The sequence below is a fragment of the Musca vetustissima genome, unplaced genomic scaffold, assembly GCF_032173495.1.
Source record: "Musca vetustissima isolate MV318-11 ecotype Yass unplaced genomic scaffold, APGP_CSIRO_Mvet_v1 utg16036, whole genome shotgun sequence".
Classification (NCBI taxonomy): domain Eukaryota; kingdom Metazoa; phylum Arthropoda; class Insecta; order Diptera; family Muscidae; genus Musca; species Musca vetustissima.
The window spans coordinates 287,642-303,143 of NW_026880467.1; the positions used below are offsets into that span (position 1 = coordinate 287,642).

Consider the following 15,502-nt stretch of genomic DNA (forward strand, 5'->3'; position numbering starts at 1 on the left):
TAATTGAAATGGGACAAAAACAAATTACTTCTGTAGCCTCTTTAATTGAAAATCAATTTTTTTGGCTAATCTACGTCAGCAAACAATATTTGAAATTGCAACCAAATATTAATTTCTAGACAAAATGAATTGCTACTTATGAACTATTTTTTTTCACAGCTATTTGTTTATAAACACTCGATGGGCACTAAATATACATATATATCTCCCCCGGAGCGATATGATTTATTTGGTGAATTTTCAAATCGATTAGAACTCTGCAGTCAACAAACCAATTAAACCATATGCTAATTTTGTCACGCACGTCAACAACAAAGAAAAAAAATCCCACAATATTACACAATTAATTTAGAGATATTCGCCAACAATCATGCACACAAATATTGAATATAAAATACAATAAAAAACAAAGCAAAGCTAATAAAAAATGGCCTAAATTTATACAGACAGCGACCGATTTAGAAAATAAAAAAAAATGATACGCAGCAATAAATCGACATATGTACATTGGAATATAAATATGTGCGTGTGGGGTTGTGTGAATGTGTTAAAGCAAGTGTGATTTTTTTTTAATAAAACTTTGAAATATTTAACATCTTTATTTTCCAAAAAAAAAAATTGTGTTTGGCGCAAAAAAGCAGAAAACTTTTAAAATAGTTTTTTAATCGTATCATTGTTAGAAAAATGATATGAATGTTGGCTATTTTTTGCATTGAAACGTGATTGAAATTATTAATAATTCGTTTTCTTTTTTTGGAATTCCGCGCATGCGTGTAGTTTTTTCAAGTCAATTGTAGTGATAGTTGGCCCCGGCGAGATTACGTTGCCAAGCATTCCCTCTTTGTAATATAAAAATAAAAAATGAAATAAAATTCAATAACGTGAACAGACAAAAATAACTATATTCAATTTTTCAAAAAGATAAAAGTTCTGAAAGAATATTTAATTATTGTTATTTAAAAAATGCGTGTTTCTACAAAAATGGCATTTGTCGGAGAATATAAAAGCAATTATTGTTTCATGCTGTTGTTGAGAATTTTTTGAAGGTAAGAAATCTATTGATATAATATTAGAATAATTATAAAATGGCAAAAATTATGGGGACTATACCTTATCATGGACCGATATTTATACTATTTAGTGAGAAAGATTTGCTAACCATTGAGAACCAATAATATATGATTCTAGAAAAACGTTTTTAAACCCTCCAAGTGTAGAAAATGGGCCGATGTTTTTTGATTTTATGTAGGAAGGATGTTTTCCTAGGGGAAAGAGTTTGAAAACTTGCCCGAAATTCCAAACTTGGACTAATATTTGTAATTTTTTGTAGGAAGATATTCTATTTAGTGATAATCCAAAATATAAGATTCAGACCATTTGGTTGAAAAACGTGCCCAAGAAAATGGAAAAATTTTAGCTAAGGTTTTCTACCCAGTGAAAATCCAAAATATCAAAACCTGTCGAAAAGACTTAAAATACAGAATAATGGGGGGTACTGTTTTATACCCTAAGAATCGATCGATATATCCCATTTCCAATAGCCATTTCAATAACATCACAGGAGTAGTAGTAATATATGTCAAAAAATGTCAATGCCCAATCTTAAATATTGCGGGCTCTATAATGTCTATGGTATTTATTTCGAGATGTTGAAAATATTGGATGGTATACTTATTAAATAATACTGAAAGGAAAACAATCCTCTGGTTTCCTATCGGAATGGTGGAATTTTATTTTTGACGGACTTCTTATTATATTAACAAATTCAATCGGATCGAAATCGATATATACAGCTCCAACCTTTGTTTAATTGACTGTTCTTGAATTTGTTATTAAATATGAACCTAATATTTCAAAACCATAAAAAATTACGTGATGCGTTTAACTGTTTTTGTTTCATATCTATGCCCAAAGGTCACAAGAAAAAAAGAAAACTGGCAAAATGTCTTAAAAATTTAATTACAATTTTAGCGGCATTTTTTATTTGCCTTTAACAAACATTTTTGGGAGGGGTTTTCAAGTACTCATTGGTATATTAACAAGTGATAAATATTAGTTAATCATAAAGTATAGTAATTAACATGAATAGTTGTGTCTGACAACAATCATGCACGTTGCAATGTCGGGAAACAACCTTTGGCGGCAAATTAAAAAAAATCATGATGATGACAATGTTTAAAAATTTAGTCATCATTGCGTAGAAGCGCTAAGTCGTCATCGTGCATAACTTCAGTGCATTCATACATCATACGCACACACGGGCACACCATACTAACCGAATGAACTCATTTATTTTGTACACATTTCACATATTAATGACGTTAAGAATGAGAAAACGAACGACAATAACAACAACAATAATACCAACAGCAACACACATTGCAAAACTTATGCAATTCCACCATGTTCATTGGCGAAGAAGAAGAAGAGGAAGAGCACCGATATCAAACATTAACAACAACTCGCAATGACAATGTGTCTCTCCGGTTTAAGCTCTCATTGTCTCTTTAGTACGCGTGTGTGTGAGGTTTTCATTCATGCATTCGCTTGCAATCATGATCAACAAATAACGGAAAAATTGTCATACCTTGCCAAAAAAAAGAGAACCAAATGCACACACATAAATATCTGAAGAAAAAAAAAAACAGCAACAAAAAAGAGTAATAAATTATAAATTTAATTGTTTAATTTTTCAACATTTAAGCTTTATTTAAATGACACATCATGTCCCATTGAGTTCGACGGTTTTGTTTTTTGCTGTTATTTGTTCGTTTGCCTGTCCGTCCGCCCGTCCGTCCCTGCCATTAATGTCAGTTTTAGTCTTTTAACTGTTCATAATTTATTTACGAGTTTAATCCGATAATCCCAATGTGGCCCATTATGTCGGTGTCTGGTTGTTTGTCAAGCTGCCGTCGGTGGTCGTTGTCTTGTTGACACTACGGCTCAGCTCTCGCTGTTGTTGCTGCTGATGTTTGGCGATGACTTGGCACGCTTTATTTTGCATTTCATATTTTTGCATTGCATTGTGCTTTTACATACTTGTTGAATGTGTGACGAGTAATGAATGGTGGGAGTGGGAGAGAAAGAGTAAAGGTAAGCCAAATAATAACAACCGAAACAGCCTTGCTATAGCAATGCTTATTTGTTGTTGCACAAATATGTTGTGTATTGGCATTTGTTGGTTGGTTTGTTTTTTTATTCTTTTTTGACTTGTCATGAGTTAATTTAGGCATATGGAATTTACAATTTGTCCATACAAATTGTTTTATGTCGGCTTCGGTTACAACATACATATGTTAAACAGAGGTGTGTTTTTGTCATGAACAAATATATAAGCCAATCAAGAGTTATGACTAGAAGTCCGGCACGTTGTATTCTATTAGAGTAAAATTATTTAATTGTTTATTTTTAAGTGTATTGAAGTAAAAATATACATATGTATATTTTTATTGTATTTAGGATTGCATATTTCAAAGAGTGAAGACATTATATTTATTTGTTTTGAAGACTATATGCACTCAAGTATGTTCAATTAATTAATATTTAATAACTTTTAGCAATACATTAAACATGGAGTGTAAATTAAATATAAATAAGCAGTAAAAATACTCGTATATTGTGAATTATAATTATGAAGTATATCATAGTTTTATTGTTTAATTATATATAACTCGCCATTTGGTTATGGGCAACAATAACGAAACCAAAGCAGATAAATATCACTCAGCCACACGACATAGCCAAACAAAATAATGGTTTTGTTTTTGTCTTTTTTTTTCTTTTTGTGCGTGATATCATTTTACATAGTACTATGGCAAAATGTGATGACAGCTAATAGTGAATATTTTGAAGTACACAAACAGGAGCGAACTTGTATTGTATTGAATATTATTTTATTTAATAAGCAGAAAAAATTGTGTGTCATTATCTTATCTTTGTAGGTTTTCGTCTTTTTTATTTTGGGTAATATATGGCCAACATTATTATTTGAACTATTTAAATTGACTTAAAAAACAGTGTCATTGTACTCTAGCTAGAAATATAGATAATGGAATTTGCCAGACCTAGTTTTTTGCCGTACCTTTTTTATTTATTGTTTCTTTATTTTTATCATTATTTTGAGTAGGGAATTCTTTTTATTATCCGTGAAATTGGGTTGGCGAAAATTTATTTTTATAGAAAAGTAAATAATAAATCTCAATATCATCAAATAATTAAAAGAAAGTGTATGAGCATTTAAATATAGGTTAAAAAAGAAACACAGTCGGCTACGGTTGTAGCGAACTAGTAGGGACCAAGCAAATTAGTTCGTTATATCCAAGGCAAGGCAAAACATAGGCTAGAATAATAAATAATATATTTACAGTAAGAAACGGGTAAGTTCGGGTAGTTCATTATAAAAAAAGTTCGCTATATCTGTAGTTCGCTATAAGGGAATGAAATATGTCTTAAAACTTCGGGACCTAGAAATGTGTTTGCTATACAAAAGAAGTTCGTTATAAACGTAATTGACTGTAATTCGAAACTTAAAATATATGAAAATATCAGAACATTGTAGGGGGTTAAATTTGATTTTGAAGCTGCGTTTGTGGAAGACAAAACCGTTAGAGAGGTCATTTTAGAAAGAAGGTGAAATAAGTTCCAATAATTAATTATTTGGGGCCGTCAATCTCACCTCGTCGATCTTAGAATCATAGGTACTCGATCATTTTCTTCGAGGTTATCCCCCAGAATCCGTTGACTTCCGCGACTGCTTATTTTGATTCACACTACAGTGAACTCTCGATAATGTGAACACTCAAACTGACATGAGAGTATTGAAAAAATCAGGAAATTGGCGGTAAAGCTGGTCGAATCGGAAATGTGAACAAATTCGAAAATATGAATTACCCCGACATTAATTAGTTCACACTATCGAGAGTTCACTGTTTTGGATGTTCAAATTGTCGAGAGTTCACAGAATCAAGTAATAACGTCGATTAGTTCGAAAGAGTCAAACTTTCTATAACCTCATTCAAAATATCTCAAATCAATTGGGACATTTATATAGATTTATATGTCATGTTAAATTATTGGTAGCAAGATTCGACACCCAATGAGTTCCTAATTTTGGTTAATGTGATTGACAAGCATGCCCAAAATATGGGAGCTACCCGGAAATATGGACCAATATTACAGAATTTTTCGTTAAAAAGGGTGCCTAACTGGACGTAGAATTTTATTCTGATCAAAAATATATACTCAGGGGAATTTTGCAAATGAAATGATAAAATTAATATAAACTCCACCTTTTTTTATGGCGGAGACTTTAAAATTTATTCTCGTTATCTTTGCTGCTTAGAATCTAATAAGAAAGAAATAAAGTGTCGGAAATTGTGAACTCGGAATCAATATACTTTCTTTAAAATAATTTGTCCAGCCTTGGTCTGTAATTGACTCTATAAATACTTCAGAATATCATCTATATTTATCATAGTTCACTAACATTAAATGTAAATACTGCTCCCCCTATGATATTCAATAATAGTAACCCTTACCAAAACGCAAGCTAACCTCCAGTCACTGATACGCTCCATGCTAAACATTGCTGGTGGTGGTAATTGGTAAATAAATAGGTTATCCATTCGCCATCATTTCATTGTTAATGCGGTGTGGTATAATAAGCGTTAAATTATGGATATATGTCAACGACGACCTATATCATCGGGGGCACATGCCAGTTTAGCGTATGCATATATATTTGTGTGATATGTTACAGAAAAACACAAACATGCCTTCGCATTTTGTTATTATTGGCTTGTTGGCTGGTTGCTGCTACTGCTGCGGGTTGCAAACATTTTTCACCGACAAATGTCAACAAACAATGCTGGGAAAAATTAATTTAAAACAGAAGAGACAAATGTCGTTTGCAAGGCTAATGAAATGGAGCCGCCTTAGGAATTTCACAACTGATAAAAACACAATATTTATGCATAAAATTCCGAAATTATCAGGGCACAAGTCCAATTACAAACAAAGTTCTGACAAATTAATATAAATTTGTAGAAAATGTTGCACATAAATTACCGCAATACAGTGGCTTCTGTTATGACAGGCAGGTGATAAATGTAAACAGTGGTAAACATTGTCACCACTTTATGTACAGCCCACAAATGTCATCATAAGCAGTTACAGCCTTACGGGAGCAGGTGATTACTGTAAGCAGTGGTAAACATTGTCACCGCTTCATGTGCAGCCCACAATTGTCATCATTTCATTTAATGGACTTCCTAAACCAATTAAAAGCCAGTGGATGGGGTGACTATCAATGATTCAACTAATTTAACAACTTTGCGACACTTTATTATTTTATTATCCCCCAAAAAAAAAAGATGCAGGCTTTTTTATTGGGCTATTATGCTGCTGAGGGCAATTTGTTCTCAATTTACTTTGTCAATTACGAAATTCTGATACTTGGTCGGAAGGAGTAAAGTTTTATAAGTTTTTATTGGTTAGCAGAATTTCAGATAGGGAGAATATTATTTGAGTTTGTAACAATGTCTTACTTATAGCTATATGGCAAATAGCTACTTTCTCTGCAAAGCAAGGAAAATGGGATGTAGGCTCTCCCCACCTCTTTATATAAAACCTTGTAACAAATGAAATGACTTTGTTTTGGGATGAAACGAAAAAAAACTCAAAGTAGAAGAGTGCGTATTTCACACACACATATATGTAGCTGTGTATTTTCCCTCATACTTGAGCACAGGAATTCCACATGAACAATTTTTCTACTAAAAAAAACTTCATTGGCCAAGTTTTTGTGTGTGTGCGTGTCATGTTAAACAAATAAATCAAATCGTTGAATATTTATCTAAGCCACTACTTTGTGCCCTGACAAAGTTGTACCAATGTAAAGCTCTGCAGTAAGAAGTGCTGAACAGAGAAGTCAAGACTAGTAGAATTAAGCCAAGTTAACCGAGCAACCATCCATGGCATCGAATAGCAGAGAGACTTATTTGAATTATCTCAAAGTGGCTTAAGTGGTGGTTCGGCAAAACAATGCCAGTGAAACCGAATCAACTACAAGATTTTAATCTGCAATGACTTAGAAAGAGCATGCAGATACCTTTATAAATGGAAGTTGTAATATGTGTGAGATCAGTTCGAATCGAAGGTACCCTATATAAAGGTTAAGGAAAATATATGACACTAAGGATTGGGAAATAGTCGGGAGGAGACGCCACATAAAATCTTATAAGCTACATTTTTGTAGAATATTGCGAGGATGTAAAATTACATCTGGTCATAATTAGAGACCATTTCAATAAATTAAGGACACACAAGAAATGCAGTTAGAAGGACGAAATGTTTCTAAAAAAAAAACATAATTCGATTTTATTGGAGCATTGTAATATCACTTACACACAATAGTTTTAAAAAAAGATATAAACTAACCCTTCATGTATTGTAAGCTTCTCAGCAAACAAAAGATCGTTGATCTATGGCGAATTTTTCCTTCTTGGGTTCTCATATACTCACCAAATTCCTTCATCCCCAATAGGAATTTTTCCATCCCGCCAGACCATGAGCTCGATTTTGTCTCACAGCGTAATACTTCCAAATAATGAATGGATCATATACGACGACTAAATCAGCAACACATGGAAAGAAATTGTAATTGGAAGATATGCGAACCCAATTTGTGACGCACCCACTCTCTTTTAGACTGAATGTGGTCTTAGGTGTCTAATTTGCATAAACTTGTTGGATACCGATGTAGTGTAATTTGCACATTGGAATTATATCAATGAAGAGGAAAATAAATGTAGGTATGGGTGCATTGGGATGTCTGTATCTGCCATCTTTAAAGGCCTAAGCTTTAAAGCTTCTCTAAAGTCTATAAATCCTTCTTTACAACTTTCGATAGTCTTCAAATTTCTTCATTTTGTGTAGCGCATCATTGATGAAGAGTGCGTAACAAATAAAAACAATAAAACTAACAACAAACAATCAGCTCAGATAGTCGTTGAGGTTTTTGTGGTTTTGTGAAACTAAACAGGCCTTAAATATTCATGAAGAACTGCCACAGCACACAAACACCACCCCCCCCCCCCCCCCACACACACACACTCGAACCAAGGACGTCTATGATAAACCTCTACAAAACATCTATTACCTCCCGGTTACGCCCATAGATTTCCTTTATTACCTTGTTTTTGCCCATTGAAATGCCATGTAATACCATTGTTTCAAATCAAGAAATAAGAAGAAGGAGGAAAAAAAGGAATAGGAAAATGAAGCTATTGCCAACAATATGAAAGAAGGTTAGATCATGGCTAGACTTAATTCTTGTTAAGTACAAGAAATGTATTCAACATTTACGAGTATTGAACTTTTGTTAGGGCATTTTCGCGTGATAAGTGTTTTTATTGGCAGCCCTTAATCGGAAATGAAATCTTTTTCAGCTTCCAAGAGTATTGGGATAACAAGTTGTCTGTTCGTCTGTTTGCCATCTATCCATCCCGACAGCCAGCCAACCAGCAATCCCGTCTGACATAAAAACAGAAGACATTGTCCCCGTACACATCTGTTTCCATTGTGAATGGAAATTGATGCTATATTACGAACGTTGTCGTTGTCCTGCTGTAACAACAAGTTCAAATTGAAATTGATACAATTTCTTGTTTGTGGCGGATCGAATCAACCTCTTCAATTGGATATTATGTTCTCTTTTGTATTCTTAGACAAAGATTTGGACACCTCCTTGGCCCTCCTCTCACTTGTTAGGAAATGTTTGTCTCTGTGTTTGTGTGCGGTAAAAATTGCCACAAGAAAGACGTGATTTTATACGAAGTTAACCTCCAAATGTTCATCCTGACCACATTCATTTAAATGCCTTTACTTTATAGCTAAATTGCCCGGTAGCATCCTACACAGCAGATTGCAATCATTGAGAGGCTAGTTGTTGACTTCATTATCAACCACCCCCTCCTCCCTGTCATTGTTGTTGAAAGTTATGACAGTAGAGATAAGGCTTCCCCTCCTCCTACTAAATGTAGCTGTTAATTTGATTTAAATTTGACTTTGTATGTGGCAAGTGGAGAAGTGTAATTAGGTTTCTGGTAGCAAAACCGCTGTTCTGTTGTCTTAGTTGCCTTGGCAATGTATCCTTGATTCGTACACCCCTTCCCTCCTAAATTACCTTGTTGCAAAGGCAACGGGAAATGGCTTGTACTTATGATAAACATTCTATGCCGTCCTTCTGCTTCACCTTTTCGTTGGCTTATAACGTAATCTGGATATTCTCTTGAGGTTTTCAAGTAGTTACGAGTACCAGACACAGTGACCTAAACAAGAAAAGTTTTTGATAAAAAAGTTAGAGGTAGTTTTTTTATGTTTGTTTGTGGAAAAATATAAAAACGATGTTAAAATTGGCTTTTGTTGTGTAGTTTTGTCAGTTCATCTACTGGAAGTCAGAAAAAAAATCTCTGATGAAGAGTTAAAAATCGGTTGTGAAGGATAATTGTTTGTCATGCCATAGTTAGAAAATAGGTTAGCATATTAAAGACATTTTTTAGACATTTTTATTTCATGCAAATGAAATTAAATGAAGGTAGGAAACCGAAGCATTGATTATTAAATTTCATTATCTTTATAATATAATAATTAGGTGTATGCTCGTGATCGCTAAACTCAAAAACTAGTATGGAGTGAATAGTGTTTCTGTGTAATTTGAAGTTCGCCCAACAGATGGCGCAATATTCTGTCATGACTTTGCAACGGAGCCAGACTTGCAGTGAAAATAAAATTAATAATAAAAAATAGATAAGATAGACAGGTGGCCGATAGGGGCGACATACAGTCTTCATACCTACATAAAAATTACAGTAATTTCGTCTAGATCCTTGACGAGGCCTTCATATGGGGACTCTGCAAAATCATGATAAAATAAAGAGCTTTTATTGTGCGGAGGTCTATTACTTTTCGATAACTTTAAATGTTAAATTACAGTCAAATTGATTGGAATTTGGAGGCTGTGGTCTTGAAAAAAGGGTATATTGAACGGCGACACAAAATCGAACTCTAGGTGAGCATATTAAGAATTCTGAAGGAAAAATTTACTATTGGTCAAATTTTTAAGTTATGGCGGGATGGATTTTTTGCTGGTAACTTAGAAGTCCAAGAAGAAAAATCTCACTTTTTTGTATGCGGCTTTTTTAGGTTATTGGTGTTCGATTATATGAAGATGAATCGGGTAAAAGTGGAAAAGAACTATGAAAAAATACGAATATCGACTTCTCGTATTTGGGGACCTTATATAAAATATTATGAGCGACATTTTTGTAGATTCAAAAAGTTCGTCTTGGGGTTTTCAAACAAAACAATAATAGTGATGAAAAGAGATTAAGGATGAAACACACACACAAGGACTCCAGATAGAAGGAGTATAATCTTCATTCGATTTGACTAAAGGCATGACATAAATAAGATGCAATATAAGTAGGTGGGCCCTGGGGCCCGGCCCGAGGATAAAATATTCTTCATTAGATTTGACAGAAGACATGACATCTCAAAAAGTAGCTGCATTATTCGGATACAAAAATGACAAATGTTTTTCTCCATGCACTTTAGATTTACCAGGAAAAGATTTATGACGCCATGACTCAAAAACTTGACAAATTTGTTCTTCTAGATTCCTTATATACGCCTCAAAGGACTTTCATTCCCATAAGAAATTTTCAACGCCCCAAAATCTTGTTACACAGTGCTCTATGAACTTGAAATTGTATTGAAAATATCCTGCAAATAGGTCAGAAGCTCCTTTATAAACGTGTATGCCAGCATTTCAATTTTTCTGCCAGTAGGTCCCCCATTTTTAGAAAATCTAAAAGGCCAGTTGGTTAAACCTTCAAAATACCGATTGTGACTTGTGCAAAGCAGTAAATATTAGGAGTAGGTGTAGTAGACAATTTTTAGGTTGCAAAATTCCGAAATAACCTCCATCAAATGAGCATGGGACTTTATATAGGAGCTATGGCAAACATAATCTAATATTTTTTATTAATTTCTCTTTCGAGATGAGCTACATGATCGGAGTTGTTTAACCATCAACAACGCGAAATAGTCAATATAAAATATATAAAAATGGGTTCGAATGGGCGCTATGTCAAAACATGGTCCTGAATTGAAAAATGACTGTGGAAACCTTTTTCAACCACAAAGACCCAGAATGCCAAATCATCCGCTCTTTAGTTGGAAAAAAACTGAGTATCATATACATGCCTTAGGTGGGACAGGAATTCTAAATACTTTTTTTAACAAACCTCGTAAAGATGCCTCCCTTACTTCCCTGAACAATGATTTTTAATTTACTCCAGTTATGGCTAGTTTTTCTCTCTTGTGAATATTAGCTTCATTTATTTCTCTTACATTTGAAAAAAAAAATTAAATACCCCAATGAAATTAGAATTTCCATAATTTCGACAATACCCGTTGGTCCATAGTTTTTATAACAATAAAAAATTCTTTAGTTGTAATGAAATTTTCCCATGGAAATTCTAAATAGCGCCATTCAACTTGAATATTTTTTCGTGGTTACTCTCCTAATGACAGAGAAGATAATTCGGTGGCTTTTATGTATGTGTGTATGGGTGTGCTGGCATTCATCTATGAGTAGTGGTCCTCCATTGACAAGTAACAGCAGCAGAAGAAGTGGAAAAATGTAACTATGAACGTTGTTGTTGTTGTTTTTTTCACATCGAATAGTTTTTCTTTGTTGGCTGTTGATTGGCAGTTTTATGGCTGTTAATGCCTTTGGATATGTTTGCGAGAAAATATCGAAAAGTTTAGTTTTTTTGGTTGCTGTTGGCACTCTCGTTTGTTGTGCATTTAAATTGTTTTCAATTAAAGTTTTTCCAAAGCCAATTATTGTTCATTTATGTGATACTCAAAGAGGAGAAAAAAGCAATTTAAACTATCTAAGTGAATTTTATTTATTTTTATTAATTGTAACTTTGAGACTATTAATTAAATGCTCAGATTAAATGAGGGGAAAAGGATTTATTTTTCTTTGGTATACAGAAATCAGAATATATTATTTTTCTCTCGTAATTTTTATTTTATTACAAATTATTAAATAAAAGACATTATTATACTTCAATATTGCCTAACCTAATATATTTCCCTATTAAATGTCCATTTCAGGACTAAATTGTCCTTTTTGTCATGCATCGTGCGAATCAGTAGGAGTCCTTTTAACGATATGTTTTTCTTTGTTTGTTGTTTTGCTTTTTATTTTCACAACAAAAGCTATTGGATTTTTTACCAAATAAAATTGAAAGAAATTCCGACACATCCTGCTGTTGTATACGTGCCTGAAATATGAAAAAACACTGAAATTTCTTATGAAAAAAAATCACTGCCATGAAGAATAAGTTGACTGACCTCAAATCAACTATATAAACAAATCAAATCAAAGTTTATGTGTAAAAAATAATGGAATGTAACAAAAATATAAGTTTTGTTTTAGGAATCACAAACTTGACTTTCAAAATAAAAGATTTTTTATATAGCAATAAGGAAGGAAGAACGCATAGAAAATATGAACAATATTTTGAAAAAAAGTTTTATTTACATCTTGATTATGGGTGGAGTTCAATAGTTTTTTAAGTTAATAAAATAATCAATGTAGTGTGGCAAATCTAGTTTTGGAAACTACGGCGCAGGACCCATATAAAGGTTCTGAACGTTTTAGGTAGTTTTAATGGGCACCTCAGGATGGAGGTCATAAACAAATCGTATAAGGTTTTCGACGATTTTAGTTCATTTGGTTGGAGGTCATAAAAAATATCTTTATGATTTTTACTTGTTTATTGTTTATTAAAAATTTATATATTAATTTGAAAGTGTCGGATTATTCTTTAAAAATTCATATTGTGATTTGTTCTTCTACAAAAATTCCGCTTTAAAAGCTCCCTTCCCATAGGGCTCCACTGCATTTGTTTCCACATAGTAAACACCATCCTTGGCTGGATATTTTAAATCACCCATTCTCTCCGCTAGCCAACGGCAACTTGTCAAATCTAAAATCGTATAACTGGGACATTTTAAAACCAACAATTCTTGGTTTTCAACCGGCAACCACATTTCTGTTATAAGCTGATAAGCACGAATATGAGAACATGACACATCCTTCACATCACAGCCAGGTTGTTGTACACCACCATTGGGATAATAATCGACATGACCACAAGGTGTGCGAAAACCCAAATAGCCAGCATTGGTGTGTACAACTTCAACAAAATCAGCATCATCGGCGGTTAGACGTTCATCATGGGGTGTGGATTCGTTAAAGAAAACACCAGCCGGATCTAGAGCAGTTATGCGTGCTAATTTTTGTTGTACACGCTGATGGAGGCTGTGCCCGAGTACCCCACTTATTTGTGCACCCAAACTAAAGCCAACTGCATGCAGTTGTTGGAGATCTAAATTGAAACTATCATGTAGTAGGTAGACTAAATCTGCTAGGGCTTCTGCAATTTGCGGAACTTTTAAGGCACCTGCTGCAAGATCGTCAGAATTTTCAATTACCTCACTGTAATCGACAACAATAACATTGCCATCTTCCAGCTGCAATTTGGCGTTCTTTACCAAAATGTTCATTGGGTGGTCTTTATTATCCGCTATGCCATGAATGGACAAGCTGGGAAAGAGAAATGTGGATTTTATTAGTTAAATTTGGAAGTATAGTCGAAATTCAAAAGTCCCGAAAAAATGTTCCCCTATAATTTTTATATGCCTTATAGCGACATAATTTCGAATAAATAACAATCGAAATAGATTATAACAACAGTCAAGAGAACGGCAAATTTGGTGGCTATTAAAGATAGTAACTATAAGCGGTATCATATAACGTGCAGAACTTTTTGTGGTACTTTCGGATAACGTCGATAGAAACTACTTACGTTGTCGGTTTCGTGGGATTCAGAACATTTCGTATCACTGACTCTACATTTGCCTCCAAAGGTTGTGGTATATCGGGATTTTGCCTTGTGTAAACATAATATTTCACAGAATCTTTTACATTCGCATGGCCAATAACAGCTGTATGAATTCCAGTGGGAAATACTGCAAATAATGCCAGCGGGAAAATAATTCCCGACATTGCTCCGCAGTGAATGTTCATGGTTTCGATTTAAGTCGAATACTGTTTTGAAGAAATATTCTCAGACGTAAAAATGATTGGGTCTTTCGTGAAACGTATTGGTCATTCATTGACAAGATAAGATAATTCAACAAATAATCTAATAAATTGCATTTACGGAATTATTTATGGTGTGGGATATAAGGCATATCGAACCGTGATGTATTATTGTTTATTATTTTTTTTTTTTACATTTAAAGATAAAATTTAAAGGGGTAAAGTAGACGTTTAATATTTACAAAAACATTTTTAGTCATTGATTTGTCATAGTTTCGAACAGTTATTGACATTTTTAGAAAAAGAGATCGGGTTTGATGGGTGAAAGTTTCTATGAAAATAAAATAAGCTTCGAGATCAAACATTTTTACTGATCTTTTTTCATGGTCATCAGCAAACAATATATCTTATTAACACTAACCTTTGATGAATTTGTTCTTCTGGGATCTTTATATTCTAAACAAGGGAAATTTTCAATACACATCATTTTGGTGTTTTGATTTTTACAGAATATCTGATTAATTTATAAGTACGTCTTTTATAAATTCAGAACTTTATAAAATCACTTCGAGTTTCACCAACTTTAATCTATTTCATAAACACATTTTCTCTTTCCGAACCTTTCGTTAAAAATATCACACAAGAGAATGCCAAAAAATGAAGACGATGAAAACAACAAAAATGTGACAACACAATAACGAAAATGCTCATAACTTGTTCAATGTACGCACCACATTTACAAATCACAAGGACATTCGTCCTTAATAGGCCCAGAAAAAATCAATAACAGAAATTGAAAGAATAATTCCTATTTTTTCTTCTACTCTATTTCTATGAAAAATTGCAATTTTCTGACAATTCTGTAAAGGACTACTTTTTGTTGCTGTGTTTCTTTTTTTTTGTAATTGAATGCATTCCTTGTTAATCGTTTGAAAATACACAAAAAATTGATAATTAAATTTGACAAATTAACAGACAACTATTAAACCGCCTGCTGTCTGATAGTAATTAAATACCAGATTAACACATGATTGCACACTCACACACAAACACAGTCACACCTCTCTTACATTGACTCACTTACAACTTCGATTGGAGAAGGATCAGCCTTTATATAAAGGTTCCTTTTTCAGAGGTTTACAAGGATTGAAAGCTCTTACAATTACATAAATTTGCTATAGGTAAATTTTTGGGTTATGGCGGGATTGCATATTATTCGGCTTCAAATATCGCGAAATATTGCCCAATCTCAGAATATAGAACCACAGAAAGTGAAATTTTCGTGGAAGTTGTGTAGGGTATTATATTGTCGGCCCAGTC

At 33.3% G+C, this 15,502-nt stretch overlaps 1 protein-coding gene across 1 annotated transcript; it reads right to left on the reverse strand.

The window, feature by feature from the left end:
- Positions 1-12,930: 12,930 nt before the first annotated feature.
- Positions 12,931-14,146, reverse strand: LOC133326121 (lipase member H-A-like). Its single transcript, XM_061534796.1, has 2 exons — positions 13,947-14,146; positions 12,931-13,684 (listed from the first exon to the last, which is right to left on the reverse strand). The coding sequence occupies exons 1-2, from the start codon at positions 14,144-14,146 to the stop codon at positions 12,931-12,933; spliced, it is 954 nt and encodes a 317-aa protein (XP_061390780.1).
- Positions 14,147-15,502: the final 1,356 nt, after the last annotated feature.

What these genes read in the sequence shown, in the direction of transcription:
- LOC133326121 (XM_061534796.1), bottom strand. Translation starts at nt 14,146, where the DNA reads ATGTCGGGAATTATTTTCCCGCTGGCATTATTTGCAGTATTTCCCACT. An exon ending in AATCCCACGAAACCGACAAC is followed by an intron (nt 13,685 to 13,946) that starts GTAAGTAGTTTC and finishes TCTCTTTCCCAG; the next exon opens with CTTGTCCATTCATGGCATAG.